Source organism: Saimiri boliviensis, chromosome 6 (assembly GCF_048565385.1).
Source record: "Saimiri boliviensis isolate mSaiBol1 chromosome 6, mSaiBol1.pri, whole genome shotgun sequence".
Classification (NCBI taxonomy): domain Eukaryota; kingdom Metazoa; phylum Chordata; class Mammalia; order Primates; family Cebidae; genus Saimiri; species Saimiri boliviensis.
The window spans coordinates 43,632,061-43,656,282 of record NC_133454.1 but is presented as its reverse complement, the minus strand read 5'-3'; the positions used below and the strand labels follow the sequence as shown (position 1 = coordinate 43,656,282).

The 24,222-nt window shown below is 43.2% G+C and overlaps 1 protein-coding gene across 1 annotated transcript in view; it reads right to left on the bottom strand.

Annotated features, from left to right (window-relative positions):
• The window catches only part of RAB39A (RAB39A, member RAS oncogene family), a 37,400-nt gene extending 17,029 nt beyond the window's left edge, over positions 1 to 20,371 (bottom strand). The window contains exon 1 of the mRNA XM_003923745.3: positions 20,021 to 20,371. Within this exon, the coding sequence (XP_003923794.1) occupies positions 20,021 to 20,247 (227 nt within the window). The 5' untranslated portion in view covers positions 20,248 to 20,371. The remainder of the gene's footprint in view (positions 1 to 20,020) is intronic.
• Between the last annotated feature and the right edge of the window lie 3,851 nt (positions 20,372 to 24,222).

Genomic DNA, 24,222 nt, shown 5'->3' with positions numbered 1-24,222 from the left:
TTCTTTATCATCTCTAGGGCTCTCTATTCAGCATGTACTCTCTGTTTTCCTCTGTAGCAATTAATACATTCTGACATCCCATATAATTTTTCGTTTATTTGGTTATAATCTGATTAGACGATGAGCTCTGTGAGAGCAAAGATATTTTTTTTTTTTTTTTTTTTGAGAGAGGGTCTAGCTCTGTTGCCCAGGCTGGAGTGCAGTGGTACAAACCTTGGCTCACTGCAACCTCCGCCTCCCAGGCTCAATTAATTGATCTTCCCATCTCAGCATCCCCAGTAGCTGGGAATACAGGCACCTGCCACCTTGCCTGGCTAATTTTTTATTTTTTGTAGAGATGAGGTTTTGCCATGTTGCCCAGGCTGGTTGTGAACCCCTGAGCCCAAGTGATCTGCCTGCCCTGGCCTCCCAAAGTGCTGGGATTACAGGCATGAGGCATTGTGCCCAGCGTTTTTTTTTTTTTCAAGGTTGTATCCCTAGTGTTTAAAACTGAAATGGACATGCATGAGTCCTACCAGTATTTGTAAATGAACAAATAAACAATTGAATTAATACATTCATACCTCATTCGCTTGTGCCCAGGCAGCATTCAAATGCTGAGGAAATGGGAGAATAAAAAAAAGAAATACAAAAAAAAGCCTGTCTCTTTTCAATACTTATAGTAGGGATTTATAAAGTCAAAAGGGAAGAAATGGGCTGAAAATTGCACACTCTTTACACATATAGGTGAAATCATCCACATTTTCTAAAGAACTACTGCATTTAAATGGGTGGTGATTCAAATTGTACTTTGCAGTGGATTCTGGAAGGCAGAATAAGTTATGTGTGAAATGGCAATAATTTATTTGGAAATTAATGAGAAGTGTTTCTAGTTGCACTAATGGTCTTCAAGGTGATAATGAAAGGATGTTTAATTTCTATTTGATATGATACCAGAAAGTGTATAAAAGACTTCGGCACTTATTCCAGTGCTTTCTGGTATCCTTGTGCAGAACAATAATGAGACAATGACCAGGTTCTCAAGATTATTTTATATTCTAAATAACACAGTGGATTATGTGACCTAACATAAAAGGATATGTTTTCTGGGGTTATAGTTCTCCCACCATTTCTGTGACTGCTGCTTGTTTCCATGTGGCTTTTTCTACATGGCTTTGTTTCATATGATTTCATGCATCTTTCCACATCCTGGTATTTGTAACTGATGTGAATCCTTTCTCATTTCATTTTATTTCTGAAATTATTCAACTTTTATTTTCAAGTCATTTAAACATTACTCTTTTCCTTCTTTTTTCTATTGTTTAAAGTTTGTGTTTTTATAAGTTATCAGTACACTTACCACACATCCTCACTTTTCCCATTCCCCCAACTTGCCAATATTGTTACACTGTAATTTTAGTAAGCTCATTTCTTAGCACTTATGGTACTCTGACCACATAGATAACTTTTCATTGCTGAGCCCTGGAGTACACTGTAACTTCTTTTCCTTTCCTGAACAACTTTTCCTTCCAGTTAATTATCTTGCATATTAGTCAAGATGGGCCAGGTTATGCTATAGTTAACAAACAACCCAACTCTCAATAGGAAGAACATTGAAGAATCTGGGGCCAGCCTGGTGGCTGACGCCTGTAAGCGTGACATATATATACTGGGAGGCTGAGGAGGGCTGATTGCTTGAGCCCAGGAGTTCAAGATCAGTCTGGGCAACATGGTGAAATCCCATCTCTGTAAAAAAATACAAATATTAGCTTGGTGTGATGGTGCATGCCTATAGTCCCAGCTACTTGGTAGGCTGAGGTGGGAGAATCAGCTGAGCCTGGAAAGGGCGAGGCTGCAGTGAACTGAGATCACACCACTGCACTCCAGCCTGGGTGATGGGTGACAGGTTGAGAATCCATCTCAGGGAGACAGGAAAGGCTGTGTTTTAAAACCACCACATGCAAATTTTGCTCAAATGCCCTGGCCAGAACTACTCACATGATTCTGCTTAAGTGCAAGAGGGAAGGGAAATACAATCCTCCTACATGTCCAGAAAAAAAGCATTAGATATGAACACTAAATGTCCCCACCACATCATCTTTCTCTTCTTTTTTTACTTTTTGCTAAATTTTCCATGTACTTCTCAATAATTCAATCTCAAACTCTCTGCCAGTTGCCTTATCATAAGAAGTTTATTTCCATTAGCTTCTCTGTCTATTTCATTTTCCTGTGGTCTCTCTTATAACCTTCTGCCCTGCTCCAATCTGGCCTGGCTGTCCTTGGTATGTGCAACACGCATGTGATCTTAAGATCTCCCTTTACCATCTTCCTGGGGAGTTCCTTTGCCTTTCTTCACAGGTAGAGCTGTTCCTTGTACCCCATGTCCTCTTCATCTCTCTTCACTCCCGTGTGTGTGTGTGTGTAGCACATCTTCAAGGAGCTTCCTTAAAAAAAGCTACATGAGGTAATATTTTGAAATCTTGCATATTGATTTATTCTGCTCTCACAATTGAGTGATAATATGGCCAGATACAGAATTCTCTCAGATTTTTATACTTTTTTTTTTTCTTGTCGATACTGTTCCTTCCTCAGAAACTTGAAGTCATTTCTCCACTGCCTTTCAGTTTCCATTGTTGTTTCTGGAAAGTCTCAAGCCAATCTGATTCCTGATCTTTTTTTTTTTTTTCTTTAAAAAAAAAAGACAGGGTTTTACCATATTGGTCAGGCTAGTCTCGAACTCCTGACCTCAGGTGATCCACCCACCTCAGCCTCCCAAAGTGCTGGGATTACAGGCGTGAGCCACCATGCCTGGCCCTGATCTTTTTTTAAATGTGACTTGCTTTTCTCTCTCTGGAAGTTTGTAGGAACTTCTCTGTGGTTTCAGTGCTCTGAAATTTCATAATGACTGCCTTAGTGTTGCTACTTTCATCTATTGTGTTGTGCCATTCTAATCTGAAAACTCAGGTCCCTAAATTTTGGAAAACTTTCTTGAATTGCTTTAATGATGATTTCTCTCCTCTGTTTTTCCTCTTCTATCTTTCCAGAATGCCTAATATTTGCATATTGAACTTTTTGGACTAGAGTCCTTTATTGTTAAAAAGAAATCATCATTTTTTCATCTTTTTTTATTTTCTAAGTCATTGTCTTTTGTCCTACCTTTTGAGATTTTTTTTTCAACTTTATATTGAGTGTCTTAGTTTTACTATTGTGTTTTCAGAAGCCAACCAGGCTGGAGTGCAGTGGTACAATCTCCACTCACAGCAACCTTCACCTCCTGGGTTCAAGCAAGCACGTCTGGCTAATTTTCGTATTTTTAGTAGAGATGGGGTTTCATCATGTTGGCCAGTGTGAGCCACCATGCCCTTCCAGAATATTCTTTTTTTTTTTTTTTTTTTTTTTTTTTTTTTTTTTTTTTTTTAGAAAAAACACAAGCATCCTCTTCCTTTATGGCTGCAATTTTTTTCTTACTACCTCTCAGAGAAAATTAAGGACAAGTTTTGTTTTTGTTTTTTAGTATTCTACTTTTCCCTTATTAAGTTTCTGTTTCTCCAGTTGCTGTTTCCTGTTTGTTTGTTTTGGTCCCTAGGTTTCACTTTACAGATTTCCTAATATTTTGTATAATCTTTCATGAAGATTGAATGCCTCACTGAATGATCATGCTGGATCATTTAATTCAGCAAATTCGAATGTTAGTATCTTTAATTCTTTCCTCTTGGCCTGGTCAGAATCCCCAGAAATAACTTTATTAACGTATTGCTTGAAGAGTGAAGGCTTGACTGCCAGCATTCTGGGGAGCTGAGTGGGGAAAGGAGGCTAGACAGTCTTAGTATCCAACATGACAACATTCACTTAAAGCCCTTACTTTCAATAAGGAACCCTCAACCTCAACGTGCCTGGTGCTTCCAGCCGAACACCCTATATTTGATTCTTTTCGAAGAATAAGTTTCCAGTATTTTTGCCAGTGTGGTTGGGTGTGAGAAAAAAATTGTATGATATACGGAATGGGGGAAGGAATGGCAGAATCCCATCCTTCTTAAACAGACTGACACACAATGATCCTTATTTTAGTACTCCCACTTCCAGAAGTACCTGATGCCACCATTTCCCAAGTCTTTCTGGGGAGGGATTCAACAGTATACATTGTTTTTTTCTTTTTCTTTTTTTTTTTTGAGACGGAGTTTTGCTCTTGTTACCCAGGCTGGAGTGCAATGGCGCGATCTTGGCTCACCACAACCTCCGCCTCCTGGGTTCAGGCAATTCTTCTGCCTCAGCCTCATGTTGTATTTTTAGTAGAGACGGGGTTTCACCATGTTGACCAGGATGGTCTCAATCTCTTGACCTCGTGATCCACCCGCCTCGGCCTCCCAAAGTGCTGGGATTACAGTCTTGAGCCACCATGCCTGGCTTTTTTTTTTTTTTTAAACCATTGTTAAAAAAATATTTTTTCAAACGATTTTTAAATGGTGTTAGATCTTTTTTTTTAAACCATTAGCTTAGAAATCAGTTTTCTTGAATCTGCTAACTCATTTACCATTCCCCATTTGCTTTGTTGCTTCCAAAATTCTGTTTCTGTTGACTCCTTACCTGTTTTCCCTGTTCAGGGATTTATTGTTAAAAAAACACTATTGGCATTTTAGTAAGGTCTCAGGAAAAACAAGCTAAAATAGATACAGGTGTTCAATCTGCTATCTTCACAAGAAGCCACTCTTTCTTTCTCTTTCTTTCCTTCCTTCTTTCTTTCCTTCTTTTCTCTTTCTCTCTTTCCTCTCCTTCGTTCCTTTCCTTTCCTTCCTTTCTTCCTCTTTCTCTCCCTCCCTTCCTTCCTCTCTCTATCTCTCTTTGCCATGTTTCCATGAATTCATGAGCTCAGATGATTTGCCAGTCTCAGCCTCCCAGAGTGCTGGGATTATAGGCATGAGCCACCATGACTGCCTAGCTTCTTTTTCTATTATTATTTCGTACTATCCTCTTACTACTGACATATCCAGCATGTCCCAGAATCAAGCATCATCTCCTTTGGGATACATCCTCTGAAACTAGTCATCACCATAGGCATAGACGACAATTCCTCCTTCTGTTTTGTCACTGAAACTTATTTAAGTACATACCAGCTCTTATTGCAATGATTTGATTATTTTCTTTCTTTGCTGTAAATCTGTGAGAAAGACTTCTGACTAGCCTCCAGTATCTATTAACAGAACTCCATGAGTTTTAGCCAACACATAGCAACCCATAGAGGGACTATATTCCCCAGGGTCTCTTGCAGTCAGTTGTTGCCATGACACTAAGTTTGGATCAATGGGATATGAGAAGGATTGTGTGCAGTCTGACATTGTAAGTGAAGAAGCCAATTGCCCACACCTCCTCTTTTTCCTCTTCCTGCTTGCTAAGAAATGGCAATGACTGGAGAACCCTAGAAACTGATGTTGAGGCAGAGCCCCCTGATTATCCAGGACTGCTCATTCTGGACTACTAATTTTTTTTTTTTTTTGAGACAGAGTCTCGGTCTGTTGCCCAGGCTGGTGTGCAGTGGCATGATCTTGGCCGACTGCAACCTCTGCCTCCTGGGTTCAAGCAATTCTTGTGCTTCAGTCTCCTGAGCAGCTGGGACTACAGGCGACTGCCACCACGTCCAGCTAATTTTTGTACTTTTAGTAGAGATGAGGTTTTGCCATGTTGGGGCAGGCTGGTCTCCACCTCCTGACCTCAAGTGACCCACCCACCTCAGCTTCCCATAGTGCTGGGATTACAGGCATAAGTCACCGCACCCCGCCTCTGGACTACTATAAGAGAGAAATAAAGCGCTACCTTATTTAAGTTGCCGTATCTTGGCAGTCTGTTATAGCAGTGTAGCCTGGATTCTACCCAGTACACAGACTGTATGGACCCTGAATGTGAGACTATAACTTACTTATTTTATCTTTAGTGCCTGGCATATAGTTAAGCTAAATAAATGCATAGTAAATTATTGTCTTGATTAATTTCATTTTCTCCAGAAAAAAAAAAAAAAAAAAAGGGACTGCATTTAAGGATTGGAAAGCTATTTCATAGCACTTAGGAAGCTTTAGGACATCACATTCAGTATGTGCCCAGCTTTGCCAAATAGCCATCAACTCTCCTCTTCTAACAAGGCTAATCATTTCACAAAAGTTTCTCCACTTCAGTGTTAGAGTTCATTCCTGTTACTAAGTGTAGCAGTGTAGTCACTGAGCACTGCACAGAAGGGAGGGTTACTTGTTACTGATACCACAGGTGTTTGTTGACAGTTATCTATATTGCTACTATTATGTAAAGCCATTTCGCCTTTCGCTTTCTGAGTATAGCAGTAAAATAATCATTTGGGTGGACACAGTAATTAACTTGGGTCTATAGGGATGGGAAGTTGAGTTGTGCGCAAACCGAAATACTTTTCAAGACAGAAATCATACAACATGATAGCTGGCCCTCTGGAGACACACACATACACACCCCCCCCCCCCCCCATATAACATGCCATTAAAACTAGTTTCAATCATGACAAGAGGACTGGCATAGCAGAAAGAGCACTGAAAATGTTCAGAGAACTGGGTTCTTGTGTGAACCATTAATAAACTATAAGGCCCTGGATAAGTAACAGTCTCTATGGACATTACATTATTTAAGAAACGAGGCTGGGTCTTGGTGGCTCATGCCTGTAATCCCAGGACTTTGGGAGGCTGAGGCAGGAGGATTGCTTGGAGCCAAGAGTTCCAGCATAGGCAACAAAACAAGACCCCATCCCTAAAGAAAAAAAAAATTGGCCCAGGAGTTTCAGGCTGCAGTGAGCTATGATCACTCTATTGCACCTCAGCCCGAGTGACAGAAAACAAATAAACCAAAAGACTGTTGTTTTAGATCATTTCTCTGCTCCTTCCCGGTCCAATGGCTGTGGTTACTTACCTATCAAAATGGCCAAAATGGTGACCGCAGTGTGGTTGTGCTCTGTAGTTTTCTCATGTGTCCTTTCCTCCTCACTGACTTGGACTTTGTTTTCAATTTACCTCTCACTATTTTTCCTCTCTTCCAAAAGTCTTCTGCTATACGATGATTATACTTTCTCTTCCACTTTTGATTATCTTTTTAGCATCTACTCTTCAGTTCTATCAAACGTCAGTCTTTATTTATTTATTTATTTATTTTGAGATGGAATCTCTCTCTGCTGCCCAGGCTTGAGTAGAGTGGCATGATCTTGACTCACTGCAACCTCCCCCTCTCAGGTTCAAGCAATTCTCCTGCCTCAGCCTCCTGAATAGCTGGGATTACAGGTGTGTGCCACCATATCCAGCTTCTTTTTATTTTTATTTATTTATTTATTTTTTTTGAGACGGAGTTTCGCTCTTGTTACCCAGGCTGGAGTGCAATGGCACGATCTCGGCTCACCGCAACCTCCGCCTCCTGGGTTCAAGCAATTCTCCTGCCTCAGCCTCCTGAGTAGCTGAGATTATAGGCACGCACCACCATGCCCAGCTAATGTTTTGTATTTTTAGTAGAGACGGGGTTTCACCATGTTGACCAGGATGGTCTCGATCTCTCGACCTCGTGATCCGCCCGCCTCAGCCTCCCAAAGTGCTGGGATTACAGGCTTGAGCCACCGCGCCCGGCTCAGCTTCTTTTTATATTTTCAGTAGAGATAAGAGTTTCACCATGTTGGCCAGGCTGGTGTCCAATTCCTGACCTCAAGTGATCCGCCTACCTCAGCCTCAGCCTCAGCCTCCCAAAGTGCTGGGATTACAGGTGTGAGCCACTGCGCCTGGCCCAAATCTCAGTCTTAAATTTCCCCTTAAAGCCGGACATGGTGGCTTACACCTGTAATCCCAGCTTTTGGGAGGGGGAGGCAGGCGGATCTAGAGGCCAGGAGTTGAAGACCATTCAGGCCAACCTAGTGAAACCCCAATAGATGCACATGAAATTCATTTAGAAAAGTGTTCTTGTACTAAAATATTTAAAGCTATTGGATTACGATTTATAAGTTTTATTTTGTAGTTAGCATCTCTAGCGGAATTTCAGGGACACTGTTGCTGTCTTGTGATTATTGATACTTTTTAAAATCATTGTATTTGAGAAGTAAAGTAGTAGAAAATCTAAGACAAAATAGGGAATTAAAGTAGACAGTATACTTAAACAAAAACAACAACAAAAATTAGCCAGGCATGGTGGCATTCGTCCACAGTCCCAGCTACTTGGGAGGCTGAGGTGGGAGAATTGCTTGAACTGGGAGACAGAAATTGCAGTGACCCGAGATTGTGCCACTGCACTCTAACCTAGGTGACAGAGTGTAACTCGTCTCAAAAAATAAATTGAAGATAATAATAATAGGCCAGGCGCGGTGGCTCATGCCCATAATCCCAGCATTTTGGGAGGCTGAGGCAGGCCTAAGCTCGAGAGTTTGAGACCAACCCGACCAACATGGAGAAACCCTATATCTACTAAAAATACAAAAATTAGCTGGGTGTGGTGGTGCATGCCTGTAATCCCAGCTACTCAGGAGCTTGAGGCAGGAAAATCACTTGAACTCAGGAGACGAAGGTTGCGGTAAGCCAAGATCACCCCATTGCACTCCAGCCTGGGCAACAAGAGCAAGACTCTGTCTCAAAAAATAAATAAATAAATAAATAAATAATAATAATCATAAAAGTCTTGCTTAAGTTATATCTGATGGTGTTCCCTGGTGCGTGTGTGTACCTCAATATCACTTAAGGGGCTCACCTTTCTTTTCCACTCCTTGACAGAGCAGGCTAGAGGAAAGCAAATTCCCTCTAAATCACTCAGGGTACAAATAATTGGCTCTTAATACATTAAAATAAAAATATTTGGACAATTCCAAAAAGTTTCTCTTCAAACCTTTAAGTCACATTGCTATGGAAGGTAAATTATCAACAAATCATTGCAGGCGGCCTGGTGTGGTGGCTCACGCCTGTAATCCCAGCACTTTGGGAGGATGAGGCGGGCAGATCACGAGGTCAGGAGTTCGAGACCAGCCTGGCCAACATGGTGAAACCCTGTCTCTACAGAAAAAAAAATCACTGCATGCTAGCTAAATTGACTGACAACGTCTGGAAATGTCCTCTCTCTTGGACTGAGTAAAGCACTTTTCTTCACACAGCAACTTTATTGTGGTGATCCATGGACTCAAAACAGTATCTCTAACTTTTCCTAGCCCTTGTTTTAAAAGCTCAACATGAGACCAGTGAGTCAGAATAGGCAGTCACTGCTGTGGCATGATGAAACAAAATTCTAACACTCATCAGCCACATATCAATACTTCTGGCAACATTTCAAGGTGACATTTGAAGATGAGTTGTTACCTCTTTTGGTGGTCCTTCTCTTTAAAATATAGATACTCCAGGCAGGTCTCTCATGACGTTAATTTCAACTATTAATAATTTTGTGTGTCTTGGTTGTCCAGCTACTTCTCTCTCTTAAGCTAAGATAGAACATTAAAGAATGGGGCTGGGCTTGGTAGCTCATGCCTGTAATCCCAGCACTTCGGTAGGTGGAGGTGGGTGGATTGCTTGAGCTCAGGTGTTTGAGATCAGCCTGGGCAACATATAGAGATCCCATCTCTACCAAAAAAAAAAAAAAAGGGGGGGGGTGCTGTGTACCTATGGTCCCAGCTACTCAGGAAGCTGAGGCAGGAGAATTGCTTGAGCCAGGGAAGCAGAGGCTGCAGTATGTCAGGGGACAGAGGAAAAGAATATTAAGAAATGGCTTTTTGATTGAGACATAAGGGAGAATAAAAGGGGAGGATGAGTCAAGGTTTTACTATCCAAAAACATAAAGAAAGGTAGGAAGGTCCCACATGCCCCAAGAATGAGCTTTACCTGCTCCACAATTTTGCTTGTGGCTGGCCCAGGGCCCTCAGACATTTGTGTACAATATTTAGTTTACTCCAGGATGTATTAATCACCTTCACAGACTAGTGCAACACTGAGGTTGTGGCAATAGACATGCTAAGCCAATTAATTTATTGAAGAAGGAAAGAAAGAAAAATAATTACAGGTTTTTCAAATGTCTGGCTAGCTTCTAGACTATACTGATTATATAACCACACAAAATATTCTGAATGCTCTGAGTAGACACTGAAAATAATCTTTTTCTCTCCCTCTTTTTTTTTTTTTTTTTTTTTTTGAAACAGGGTCTCTCTCCGTTGGCCAGGCTGGAGTGCAGTGGCACAGTCATGGCTCACTGCAGCCTCGACCTTCGTGGTGCAAGTGATACTTCCACCTCAGTCTCCCAAGTAGCTTGGGACTACAGGGGCACACCACCATGCCTGCCTAATTTTTTGATTTTTTTGTACAGACGAGGTCTCACTATGTTGCCCAGACTGGTCTCAAACTCCTAGGCTCAAGAGATCACTTGCTTCAGCCTCCCAAAGTGTTGAGATTACAGGCAGGAGCCACTGTGCCCAAAAATGTTTGGCTACACAGATCATCTTTTCACACTTTGCTGCACTTGTTAGAAATGATGATGTCTCATTCTTATGTACCATTTTCCTCTCAAACATCACAAAATAGACACTTTGGGGGTGACTGCTCATTTCGCTTGTCTGTGAACTTCTTTTTCCAAAAAAGTGGACCTTTACAGATACATTTGCATTATCTGACCCATAATACCTACACAGCATATTTGTGTTATAATACATTTGTATTATATACATGTGTAACTAAATAACCTGACTGGAGGGGAGCTGATTCACTGGCTAATTAAGTAGTCAATTAGATATTTTTTCTCTGAAGAGTTGAATAAGAGGCTCAGAGACTAAGAGTTGGGAGCCAACAGAGTTGGAGAATGGAAATAGACCAGAGGGGAAATCCACAAACTTTTGTTAAAATTTTCCATACTTCCTAGCTGGGTGTGGTGGCAGACACCTTAATCCCAGCTACTCAGGAGGCTGAGGCAAGAGAATCACTCGAACCAGGGAGGCGGAGGTTGCAGTGAGCTGAGATCACACCACTGCACTCCAGCCTGGGTGACAGAGTGAGACCCTGTCTCAAAAAAAAAAAAAAAAAAATTCTGTACTTTCAAACACCTGGATGTTCAGTAAGCTATTGCTCTCATGAAATCTGTATCATTTATAATTTATTCCCTACTACTTAACATAATTTGGGTCTGGTGCAGTGGTTCATGCCTGTAATCCCAACACTTTGGGAGGCAAGGAGAAAGGATCATGTGAAGCAAGAAGTTCAAGACCAGCCTGGGCAACATAGCGAGACCTTGTCTCTAAAAAATTTTTGTAAAGTTTAGCTTTAAAAAAAAGTAGCACGTGCTTGTAGTCTTAGCTACTCAGGAAGCTAAGGTAAGAGGATCACTGGAGCCCAAGAGTTTGGGCTGCAGTGAGCTATGATCGTGTCACTGCACTTCAGCCTGGGCCACACGGCCAAATTCTGTCTCTAAAAAATAAATAAATAAATTTGGCTAGATTTCTGCTACTTTTAACACAATTTAAACTAAGACATTATATTACCTGATAATACAACTATAGCTTACCTTTCTATCAATAACTTGGAACTACAGTAGACTGCAGTGATTATGGTAATCTCTGCTCTGTTCGCTGTGCAATTATGAATCCACCAACCATGTTATTTTCTTTTTTGAGATGAAGTCTCACTCTGTCACCCAGGCTGGAGGGTAGTGGTGCAGTCTCGGCTCCCTGCAACCTTGCAACCGCCACCTTCTGGGTTCAAGGAATTCACCTGCCTCAGCCTCCCAAGTAGCTAGGATTACAGGTGTGTACCACCACTTCCAGCTAATTTTTTTTTTTTTTGTATTTTTAGAGACAGGGTTTCACCATGTTGGCCAGGCTAGTATCAATTGTTTTCTACTGAAGGAACAAAATATCATTTTCTGTTGAAGGCCATGAACCACACAGTGAGGGAGCTGAGAATCAAATGAGGGCCTTTTTAGAAAGAAACAAAACCAAAAATAACTAATTTAGTTTAAAGATTTTAAAAAGACTCTTAGGATGAAGTTTAAAATGTTGACATTGCTTGCTTTTAAAATTAAGATCAGAGTACACAGATTAAACCACTTTGAAACATTAACTTTATATGGACATTCTGAAGAGGCAGAAGAGAAAATAGACACATGAGGGAGCCAGTGGGAGAAGAGAAGATAAGCCAGTGGGCTATGGGAAGATAAGCTGAAAGGAAATGGAAGAGTAAGAGACATAATAAAATAAAAATGAGAGGGAGAAAAGGAAAATGAAAGTAAACTATAATTATGTATAGACAGAGGAAAGGGGTAAAGAAAAAATAAAAATAAGCTGGAGGAGGGCTAATGTCAAAGGCATTCAAACCAGAGCAACTCCATTTTGAGCAAGGGCTAGGAAAATGAGGCCGCAGCTGGGTGATATGGCTCACTCCTGTAATCCCAGCACTTTGGGAGGCTGAGGTGGGTGGATCACTTGAGATCAGGAATTCGAGACCAGCCTGGCCACCATGGTGAAACCCTGTCTCTATTAAAAATACAAAAATTAGTGGTGGTATGGACCTGTAATCCCAGCTACTTGGGAGGTTGAGGCAGGAGAATCGCTTGAATCCAGTAGGCAGAGGTTGCCGTGAGCCAGGATTACGCCACTGCACTCCAGCCTTTGTGACAGAGTGAGACTTTGTCTCAAAAAAAAAAAAAAAAAAAAAAAAATGCCAGGACGTGCTAAGGTGCATTCTCAGAAAGTTAGGCATTCCTAGCCTGTAGATGTTTACAGTTAAGGGAACAAATTAATAATGTTTACTAAACAGACCCAGATTGTTAATGCCCAGATATTCCAATATCTGGAGAACAAAGGCATTCCTAATTTTGCTTTAAAGATAATAATATCGCTGGGCGTGGTAGCTCACACCTGTAATCCCAGCACTTTGGGAGGCCGAGGCGGGCAGATCATGAGGTCAAGAGATTGAGACCATACTGGCCAACATGGTGAAACCCTGTTTCTACTAAAAATACAAAAATTAGCTGGGCATGGTGGCATGCGCCTGTAGTCCCAGCTACTCGGGAGGCTGAGGCAGAAGAATTGCTTGAACCTGGGAGGCGGAGGTTGCAGTGAGCCCAGATCGCACCACTGCACTCCAGCCTGGCGCCTGGGGAAGAGCAAGACTCTGTCTCAAAAAAAAAAAAAAAAAAAAAAAAAAAGATAATATTGATTCTTGCAAAATATAGTAATTAAGCCGGGCGCGGTGGCTCAAGCCTGTAATCCCAGCACTTTGGGAGGCCGAGGCGGGTGGATCACGAGGTCAAGAGATCGAGACCAGCCTGGTCAACATGGTGAAACCCCGTCTCTACTAAAAATACAAAAAATTAGCTGGGCATGGTGGCGTGTGCCTGTAATCCCAGCTACTCAGGAGGCTGAGGCAGGAGAATTGCCTGAACCCAGGAGGCGGAGGTTGCGGTGAGCCGAGATCGTGCCATTGCACTCCAGCCTGGGTTAACAAGAGCGAAACTCCATCTCAAAAAAAAAAAAAAAAAAAAAAAAAAAAATATATATATATATATATATATATATATAGTAATTAAGAGAATGAATCGTTTATCACAAATTGTTGTAGCAGAGCACATCTCCCTCCCCATATATATACACAAGCATAGTACCTAGGGTGGATGTGTTCCTCCTCCTACTTTCAGGAATGTCCTTCTCTGTCTAGTAGTAGCTGTTCTTTCACCACTTTACTTTCTTAATACACTTGCTTTTACTTTGCACTGAGGACTCACCCTGAATTCTTTCTTGCGTGAGATACAAGAACCCTCTCTTTGGGTCTAGATAGGAACCCCTTTCCTCTAACAGTAAGACACCTACTGAGGAGAAAGATACATAGCAGAAGACGAGCTGGGGAACAAACACGGAGAGGCAAGCAGAGGCCTGGTAGATTCAGTGGTAAGGGGCCACTCCCAGATTTTGTTGGGGAAGGGGAAGGGAGAGGAGGGAGCCTGTCTCTTATATAACACTTACTGCCTGCAGGCCTTAACAAAGTTAATTACTTGATTAAATTTGCCCGCACGTCTTCCATTGCTACAAACCTCAAGTATTTAGTGGTTCTGCTCAAATATGAAGAAGGCAACTCATCAAGGGGGCTATTCCCAAATTATACTCCTTAGAACACCAGTTATCAAAGATTTTTCTTTTTCTTGTTTTTAGAGACAGAGTCTAGCTCTGTCACCCAGGCTGGAGTGCAGTGACATGATCATTGCTCACTGAAAACTTGACCTCCTGGGCTCAAGCCATCCTCCTGCTTCAGCCTCCAGAGCAGCTGGGGCTGCAGGTGCAGGCCACCATGCCTAGCTAATTAAAAAATTTTTTTTTCGTTAGAGACAGTCTCGATATGTTGTCTAGGCTGGTCTTGAATTCCTCGCCTCAAGTGATCCTCCTACCTCAGCTTCCCAAAGTGCTGGGATTACGGACGTGAGTCACTGTACCCAGCCCAGATTTTCACATTTTAAAAATAGCCCCTAAAATAAATTGGGAAAATACTAGGTTAATCAAAGTTAAACAGATTTCTTTGCTGCAGTACTTGTTAGAGCCTTTGATATGAATTTTTAAGAGAGTGCCATATGGAATACAGGGATTTCCAAACTTACTTGATCACAGAATGTATCTTTTAAGAAGAATCACAGGTCAGGCACAGTGGCTCATACCTGTAATCCCAGCACTTTGGGAGGGCAGGTGGATCTCTTCGGGCAGGAGTTCAAGACCAGCCTGGCCAATATGGCGAAACCCCTGTCTCTACTAAAAATACAAAAATTGGCCAGGTGTGGTGGCGTGTGCCTGTGGTCCTAGCTACTCAGCAGGCTGAGGCAGGAGAATCGCTCAAATCTGGAAGGCGGGGGTTGCAGTGAGCTGAGATCGTGCTACTGCACTCCAGCCCAGGCGACAGAGCGAGACTCTCTCTCTCTCTCTCTATATATATACACACACACATATTATATATATATATATATATATATATATAGAGAGAGAGAGAGAGAGAGAGAGAGAGTATATATATATATATAAAACCACAAGAATGAGCATTCTGCAGAGCACTCCTTGAGGGCACTGCATGAGGAAGACCTTAACACTCCAAAGGTCAGGCAACATCTTATAAAAGGCCAAACCTGGCTCGAAGCCTAGAGTTTCCCTATCCTATAGCTAACATTGCTATTTATTTATCTCATATTATATTGATATAACTTTAAACACTTTTTATGGGAAAAGTTCAAAATTTCTATTCTTACATTTAATGCTCTCTGTACACCTAGCTCTTCCAATATATTTATCTTTTTTTTTTTTTTGAGACGGAGTTTCGCCCTTGTTACCCAGGCTGGAGTGCAATGGCGCGATCTCGGCTCACCGCAACCTCCGCCTCCTGGGCTCAGGCAATTCTCCTGCCTCAGCCTCCTGAGTAGCTGGGATTACAGGCATGTGCCACCATGCCCAGCTAATTTTTTGCACTTTTAGTAGAGACGGGGTTTCACCATGTTGACCAGGATGGTCTTGATCTCTCGACCTCGTGATCCACCCGCCTCGGCCTCCCAAAGTGCTGGGATTACAGGCTTGAGCCACCGCGCCCGGCATATTTATCTTTATTAATACTGTATTAAACAATATTCTCCCTTCCTTTACTGATAAATTAATCCCAGAACTTTGGAAGGCTGAGGCAGGTGGATTACATGAGCCCAGGAGTTCAAGACCAGCCTGGCCAACATGGTGAAACCCAGTCTCTACTAAGAATACAAAAATTAGCTGGGCGTGATGGCACCACCTGTAGTCCCAGCTACTCAGGAGGCTGAGGCATAATAATTGCTTGAAGCTGGGAGGCATAGGTTGCAATGAGCTGAGATCTCACCACTGCACCCAGCCTGAATGACAGAGCGAGACTGTGTCTCAAAAAACAAAACGAAACAAAAAATTATTTTAAAAAGTGGTGATTACTAGCCTCCCCCAACACCTACAATGCCAAATGCAGCTTTCCCACATCCTAGGCACATAGTGGCCTGGTCTGTGTCTCCTTGTAACTAAGTTCTCCCCAGTGAATTGAGAGCCGAAAGAATCTATAACACATTGGCCTCACTTGCTTAAAAGAAACTTTGCTTGGTTTAGAGCTGCTCTTTCCAATTCTGCTGAACTGAGACAGTGTGCTTATAACCCAGCTTTGTTCACGTAGATGATGGCAACTTCCTACGCATGGCAGAAAATTAAGAGAGAAGGTACCTGAATGATGGCCTGGTGCAGAACCACTCCACCAACTTAGACCACTCTCTACACAAGAAAGAAATAAAATTCCATCTTCAATGAAGGCACTGTAATTTTAAATTTCCTTAATACACAAATCTAATACAGTGTTAATAATAACATACCATTTGAGTCTTATATTAATTTACAGTTATGCTCACATATACATTATTTTTCTAAACCTTTTTCCCTTTGATTTTGTTCCTTTTTATTTCAGGCAAGTAGTTGTCCTCTATTAGCATGTTAGTCTGAACACTGAAAACTAAGGCTGGCCAGGCGCAGTGGCTCAGGCTTGTAATCCCAGCACTTTGGGAGGCCAAGGTGGGCAGCTTGATTGAGCCTAGGGGTTTCAGACCAACCTGGGCAACATAGCCAAACCTGTCTCTACAAAAAAAGATACAGAAGTTAGCTGGGCATGGTGGCATATGCCTGTAGTCTCAGCCACTCGGGAGGCTGAGGCAGGAAAATTGCTTGAGCCTGGTAGGTAGAGGTTGCAGTGAGCTGACATTGCCTCATTGCATTCCAGCCTGAGTGACAGACCCTGTTGAAAGAAAGAAAGAAAGAAAGCAAGAAGAAAAGAAAGAAAGAAGAGAAAGAGAGAAGGCTAATCATGATCGTGATTATCAACTCAGTATCCTATTGTTTTGTGATACATTTATTTCCGCTTTCAAGCTACCTCATGAGCTGTCTAAAGTAGGTTCCTTTTTGTCGATTTATGTCCAATCACCAATAAACCTTCAAATATGGTATTTCCCACAAATTCTTCATGGTATGGTTATGACTAATGACAGGAATACATCTTCATGACCTACAGTACCTTCCTATGAAATAAAATACGCAAGGATACCTATCATTAAAAATAAATATCTGCCGGGCGCGGTGGCTCAAGCCTGTAATCCCAGCACTTTGGGAGGCCGAGGCGGGTGGATCACGAGGTCGAGAGATTGAGATCATCCTGGTCAACATGGTGAAACCCCGTCTCTACTAAAAATACAAAAAATTAGCTGGGCATGGTGGCACGTGCCTGTAATCCCAGCTACTCAGGAGGCTGAGGCAGGAGAATTGCCTGAATCCAGGAGGCGGAGGTTGCGGTGAGCCGAAATCGCGCCATTGCACTCCAGCCTGGGTAACAAGAGCAAAACTCCGTCTCAAAAAAAAAAAAAAAAAAATATATATATATATCTATATCTATATCTATATCTATCTAGTTTCTTGAGGAAAGATACAGAATGATTTAACAGTAATTGTTTTAAATGTCATTTTATGGTGAACCATTCTGGTAAATGAGAGAAAAGCAATTATTTGGAGGTAGCTACTGAAATATGTATGTATTTACGAATATAACTTTGGTAAAGAGCCAAACAAAATAAAGCATGACTCATTGTCAGTAAACATTCCCTCAATGTCCTTGCATTATAATGCGAAAGTTACTGTTTGGTTTTAATAATGTATATAAAATGAATTACTATTTACATTCTTCAAGGCATTAAAAAAACAATCATCTATGTAACAGAAAGGTCTTTAAAGTCTAATAAATTAATTATCCTTTATTTTCTTGTCAATATGTTGAGCTACTTTTAAGAAAATAATTAAACACAATAAAATTTTATTAACCATGTTTCTTATAGTTGCAACTCAAAGTAGCTGTTAGAAGTTTAACACATAAAGATTTTTATTGTATTCACTTTAGACAGTGGGTCAAGAGCTATTGGCAAATGCTTTTCTTCTGACCCTGAAGTATCTTAAAATTTACCTCTGATTGAGATCACTTGTGAAGGAATTTGCAATCAACTTCAGAATGGTAAAACTGGAAGGAATGTTAGAGATCATAATGACTCTCATTTCACAGATAAGAAATCAATAGTTTGGCCGGGCGTGGTGGCTCACACCTGTAATCCCAGCACTTTGGGAGGCCAAAGTGGGTGGATCACCTGAGGTCAGGAGTTCAAAACCACCCCGACCAACAAGGTGAACCCCTGTCTCTGGAAAAAAAAAAAAAAAAAGAAATCAAAAGAAATCAAAAGTTTGAAAAATTATTTTAATTATAGGAGGCTTCTTGGCTGGGTGCGATGGCTCACACCTGTAATCCCAGCACTTTGGGAGGTTGAGGTGGGCGGATTGCCTGGGCCTCAGGCGTTCGAGACCAGCCTGGACAACAACGGTGAAACCTTGTCTCTACTAAAATACAAAAAATAAGTTGGGTGTGGTGGAGTGCACCTGTAATCCCAGCTACTTGGGAGCCTGAGGCAGGAGAATTGCTTGAACCAGGGAGACAGAGGTTGAGCCATGGTACTCCAGGCTGGGCACCAGAGCGAGACTCCATCACCAAATAATAACAATAAATAAATAAAAATAAAGGAAGCTTCTTGAAAAGGAAAAACATTTTTCAGGGAATCCTAAATGTTGTACAAATCCAATCAATAATCTTTTAACACCTCTCTGAAGGGCTGGCCTTACCATCTTTCCACTTCACACACAGGAAAACTAAGGTATACGCAAGCTAAGCAGTTCACTCATTATCTCTATGAATCAGCATCATTGCTGGGAACGGAAGCCAAAACTTTGAATGTTGGACCATTCTCACAGATGTAGGCTGATCTCATTCGCAGTGATGCTGGCTGGGGGCGAGGGGAAGCCATGTTTGGGAAGTCCCCTCATGGAACACTGCATTTCACAAGCAGATTACTTGCTGACTAACGCAAAATGCTTCCCTAAATGAGTTCCAATGGATAATGCAGTCTTTAAGAAACAGAACAGTGCAATGTGTCAGTTTCAACATCTTCCTCTCAAACGAAATGCCTTTGAATCCTAGACATTTAAAATGTGCTTTAAACCTGCTTCATCTCAAATACTCAGGAAATGCATATAATTTTATTTAGTTTTTATTTATACCAGTCGCCTTTGTGAAACCCTTCATGTTCCCAGTGAATATTTAGGAGGAGTCTATTCATTTGGATCCCTCCTTCTCTCTTTAGAAATATTATCACTCTGGAACGTTAAGCACTGACCATAAATAAGCAAAATAAAAGTTCCTGGCAAATCTCAATATATCTCTTTTTCCCACCAAACATGAAAAACTTCTAAAGACAACTCAACCCTTCACACACACACACACACACACACACACACACACACTCAGCTGTGCCAGCGTCCCTGATGTTGCATCTAGTTAACCTACAAGACCCATTCCCACGGGTCATGACCCATTATTTCTGATGACCACATGCAGTGCTGTGAGGTGCCCAAACCATTACCGCATCCACCTCCCTGTGAACCATGCCCAGTGAGCTCATGCAGGAACCTGGGTTGGAGCGCTCCTCGCTGTGAAGCTAAAGGATCCATCACGAATCTGGAAACCCGCCCTAGCGGTTCTCCCGGGCCACACGGCGTGGGAGCCGCTGGGTTAGGGCAAGAAAAGGGGCGCCTGCTTGGAGGAGGGCTGTCGGGTCAGGCTGTGCGCAACCAGGGAAGCCGAGTTTGGGGAGAAGGCAGCGGGAGAGCCGAAGGGGACCAAAATACCCACAGGGGCCGAAAGAGTTGGGGAAGAGGGGGCTGCGAGGAAGACCCCGGTTCAGGCGGGAAAGGAAAGATGGAAAGGGGGCGCAGGAAATGGGCGCCAAAGAAAGAAGTGAGAAATTGCGGAGGAGGAAGTCGTCCCTGGAAGAGGAGGGGCAAAGGGGAAGCGAGAATGGAGTGTTTGCACTTTCGAGAGGGAAGGGCCGGAGCCACTCCCGACCAGGGCCGGCGGGGCGAGCGCCTGGGAAGGGGCGTCCCGGCGGGCCCACGGGGCGGCGCGGTGCCCGAGGTCCCCGGGGTTCCTACCTGAACCGCTCCTGTCCCGCCGTGTCCCAGAGCTGCAGCTTGATCCTCTTGCCCGGTTCGATCTCCAGCAGGCGGGAGAAGAAGTCCACGCCGACGGTGGGGTCGCAGGCGGGGGAGCGCAGCCCGGGGAAGCGGCCCTGGGTGAAGCGGTGCAGGAGGCAGGACTTGCCCACGGTGGAGTCCCCGATCACGATGAGGCGGAACTGGTAGATCCAGATGGTCTCCATCGCTCACGTGCCCCGCTGGCTCCCGGGCCGCCCCACCCGCGGGCTAAGTTCGGCGGCGGGAACTGTCCCTTCAGCACCTCGCGGGCGCCCGCCCGCCGCCTTCCAGCATATTCCTGCGGCTGCGGCCGCCGCCTGGTGCCCGCCCTCTCGGGAGAGAGAGGCGGGGCCCGGCGCAGCTAGGGGCGGGGCCTCGGGGCGGGGGCGGGGGCGGGGGCGGGGGCGCGTGGGAGGGGGAAGCAGGCTTTGCTGCCGCGAACTCCCGCCCCTGACCGACTGCAAATCACTATTGCTCAACGCTCACTGGGCGCCGGCCGGAAAGTGGGCGTGGCAAGAAGACGTGACACCAGCAACAACCAAGGAAAATGAAGCAAGGTCTGAACTCCGGGAGGGTCAGCCAATAAAAAGTGAGAGTCATTTTCTTATAGGCGTCAGGGCGGGCTCGTCAGATTAGGGCTTTGATTTTGGAAGTCCTTGAGGCCATAATTTGGGTCATTGCTTTGCTTCCTCCCACTTTTGTTTTTTCTTTTCTTTTTTTTTTTTTTGAGGCTGGGTATTGTTCTATCCCCCAGGCTGGAGTGCAGTGGTGCGATCTCCGCTTACTGCAGCCTGAAGCGATCTGCACAAGTCTCCCAAGTAGCTGGGACCACAGGTGCGCGCCTCCGCACCTGACTAATTTTTTTTCTGGGTTTTTAATGTGTTTTTTTAGAGACTTGGTCTCACTATGTTGCTTAGGCTGGTCTCGAACTCATGGGCACAAGCGATCCACCCACCCCAGCCACCTGAGTAGCTGGGACTACAGGCGGGGAACAACATGCCAGGCTAATTTTTTCATCTTTTTGTAGAGATGGGGTTCAGCCTGGTCTCGAACTCCTGACCTCAAGCGATCCTCCAGGCTCGGCCTCCCAGTGCTAGGATTACGGGTGTGAGCCACCGTATCCTGCTTTCTGGTCTTGATGAGAGCCACTTCCCAGGCGTTTTAAGGTGATGGAGTTTTGGGCAAGACTGAAATAAATTTGCAGAACTAGTTCTGGGTGCTTCCAGCAAGGGCTCTGGCTATTGCTGCATGCTCCCACTGTCTGTTCATCACCTCTGTGAGTACCACAGAAGACTGAGAAACGCCAACTATCATCACCATACCTTCTCCCTCCAACCCCAGGGACAGTGGCAAAAAAAAAAAAAAAAAAAAAAAAAAAAAAAAAAAAAAAGCGGGGGAAATGTTGAGATGCTGATGAAAGTTTCATCTCTCTTTGGTCTCCATATTTTAAGACAGAAAAAAGTGAACAGGTGGTCTCTTAGCTCATGTCTGATCAATGATGAAGAAAACAAAGCAGAATTTAAATTCTGGTGAGATCTTACTACTTTCTTGTGCCTTTCCTCAAATTGAGTAATAATGATGTTAAGGTTTATCTTAAAGTTTTTTTTTTTTTGGGCCGGGCGCGGTGGCACAAGCCTGTAATCCCAGCACTTTGGGAGGCCGAGGCAGGTGGATCACAAGGTCGAGATCGAGACCATCCTGGTCAACATGGTGAAACCCCATCTCTACTAAAAATACAGAAAATTCGCTGGGCATGGTGGTGCGTGCCTGTAATTCCAGCTACTCAGGAGGCTGAGGCAGGAGAATTGCCAGAACCCAGGAGGTGGAGGTTGCGGTGAGCCGAGATTGCACCATTGCACTCCAGCCTGGGTAACAAGAGCGAAACTCCGTTTCAAAAAAAAAAAAAAAAAAAAATTTTTTTTTTTTTTTAAAGATGGGGTTTCACCATGATGGCCAGGCTGGTCTTGAACTTCTGACCTCAGGTGGTCCACCCACCTCGGCCTCCGAAACTGCTAGGATTACAGGCTTGAGCCACCGCGCCCAGCTTCTTCTTCTTTCTTTCTTTCTTTCTTTTTTTTTTTTTTAAAGATTTATCTTTAAAAAATTAAACAGTTTAAAAGTGTGTGTTTATGTCGGGTGTGGTGGCTTACTCCTGTAATTCCAGCACTTTGGAAGACCAAGGCGGGCAGATCGCCTGAGGTCAGGAGCTCGAGATCAGCCTGGTCAACACAGCAAAACCCAGTCTCTACTAAAAATACACAAATTAGCCAGGCATGGTGATGCATTCCTGTAATCTGAGCTACTTGGGAGGCTGAGGCAGGAGAATCACTTGAACCCGGGAAGCGGAGGCTGCAGTGAGCAGAGATTGCTCCTTTGCACTCCAGCCTGGGCAACAGTAGCAAAACTTTGTCTTAAAAAAAAAAAAAAAAAAAAAAGAGTGTGTGTTTACCAAAATAAAATTTTCTTTTCTTTTCTTTCTTTTTTTTTTTTTTTTTAAGTTGGGGTTTCACCATGATGGCCAGGCTGGTCTTGAACTCCTGACCTCAGGTGATCCACCCACCTCGGCCTCCCAAAGTGCTAGGATTACAGGCGTGAGCCACCGCGGCCGGCAAAATTTTCAACAATTCCGTTTTTTTCTTGTGCACATCCCAAATTCTGATATCGGTATTTATCCTTATTTCCTTTCCTGTTTTGGAGGAAGAGATGTTGCTGTGTTTAAGCCCCTTCCACTTATCTTTCTGGGGCTTTTCCCCAACAGTTGACTTTTATTTCACACCTTTTATACCTTAAATCTGCCCTTCTCCAGTGGTCTCTGCTCCTGAGCCTATAAACATGCTCAATTATCTGCAATTTTAAAACTAAGCAAAACACCTGTCCATTACACCTCCCCTTCATATTGTTGCCTCCTCTGTCATTCTCCTTTTCAAATATCAGAGATGACAATCCTCATATCTCAATTACCAGTTAGTCTTCAAGGAGACTTATATACACCTAACATACTCTCTGTGCCTAATACATCATCACTGCTTTGACAAGCCTGTCAGGGACTTCCTAATTATTAAACCCAAGCCCGAACTCCCACCACTGCAGTGTACTGTCATCGAGATTTAGTTGTCATTCTCTCTCTCTCTCTTTTTTGAGACGGAATCTCACTCTGTCGCCATCTTGGCTTATGCACCCTCCACCTCCTGGGTTCAAGTGATTCTACTGCTTCAGCCTCCTGAGTAGCTGGGACTACAGGCATGCACCACCACACCCACCTAATCTTTGTATTTTTAGTAGAGACAGGGTTTCACCATGTTAGGCAGACTGATCTCAAAGTCTCTGGTCTCCCCCAAAGTGCTGGGATTAGAGGTGTGAGCCACCGCATATGGCTGTGACTGAATTTTCTGTAAGCACAACCTGAACACCCTTATTCCTTGGCTTCCATAAAAGCATTCTCTCCTAATTTTCTGTTCTTTTTAACCATCTTCAATGACTCCTGTTTCTTTTTTTTTTTTCTTTTTTTTTTTTTTTTTTTTGAGACGGAGTTTCGCTCTTGTTACCCAGGCTGGAGTGCAATGGCACGATCTCGGCTCACCACAACCTCCGCCTTCTGGGTTCAGGCAATTCTCCTGCCTCAGCCTCCTGAGTAGCTGGGACTACAGGCACGCGCCACCATGCCCAGCTAATTTTTTATATTTTTAGTAGAGAGGAGGTTTCACCATGTTGACCAGGATGGTCTCGATCTCTTGACCTTGTGATCCACCCGCCTCGGCCTCCCAAAGTGCTAGGATTACAGGCGTGAGCCACCGTGCCCGGCCGACTCCTGTTTCTATGATTCATTTCTTCAATATGGAAGATGTTAAGAGATCCATCCTTCATCTCTTCCCCATCTTCCCCTTTGTACCTTCACTTTGGGCTTTTTCTGGCAACCTCATGTACTCCAGTGACTTCAGTTACCCCTGTACCCATATCATATGTCTTTCTCTAACCTCTGCTCTGTATTCAGGACCCGCATTTCCAACTCCCTCTCTTAGTTGTTGGATATCCATTTCAGACTCAACGTATCTCTGTTGGTTAGGATTCTTTGAAAAAAACAAAAACAAAAACAAAAACAAAAACAAAAAACAAACAACAACAACAAAAAACTACAGTTAGGGTGATATTAAAAGATGAGA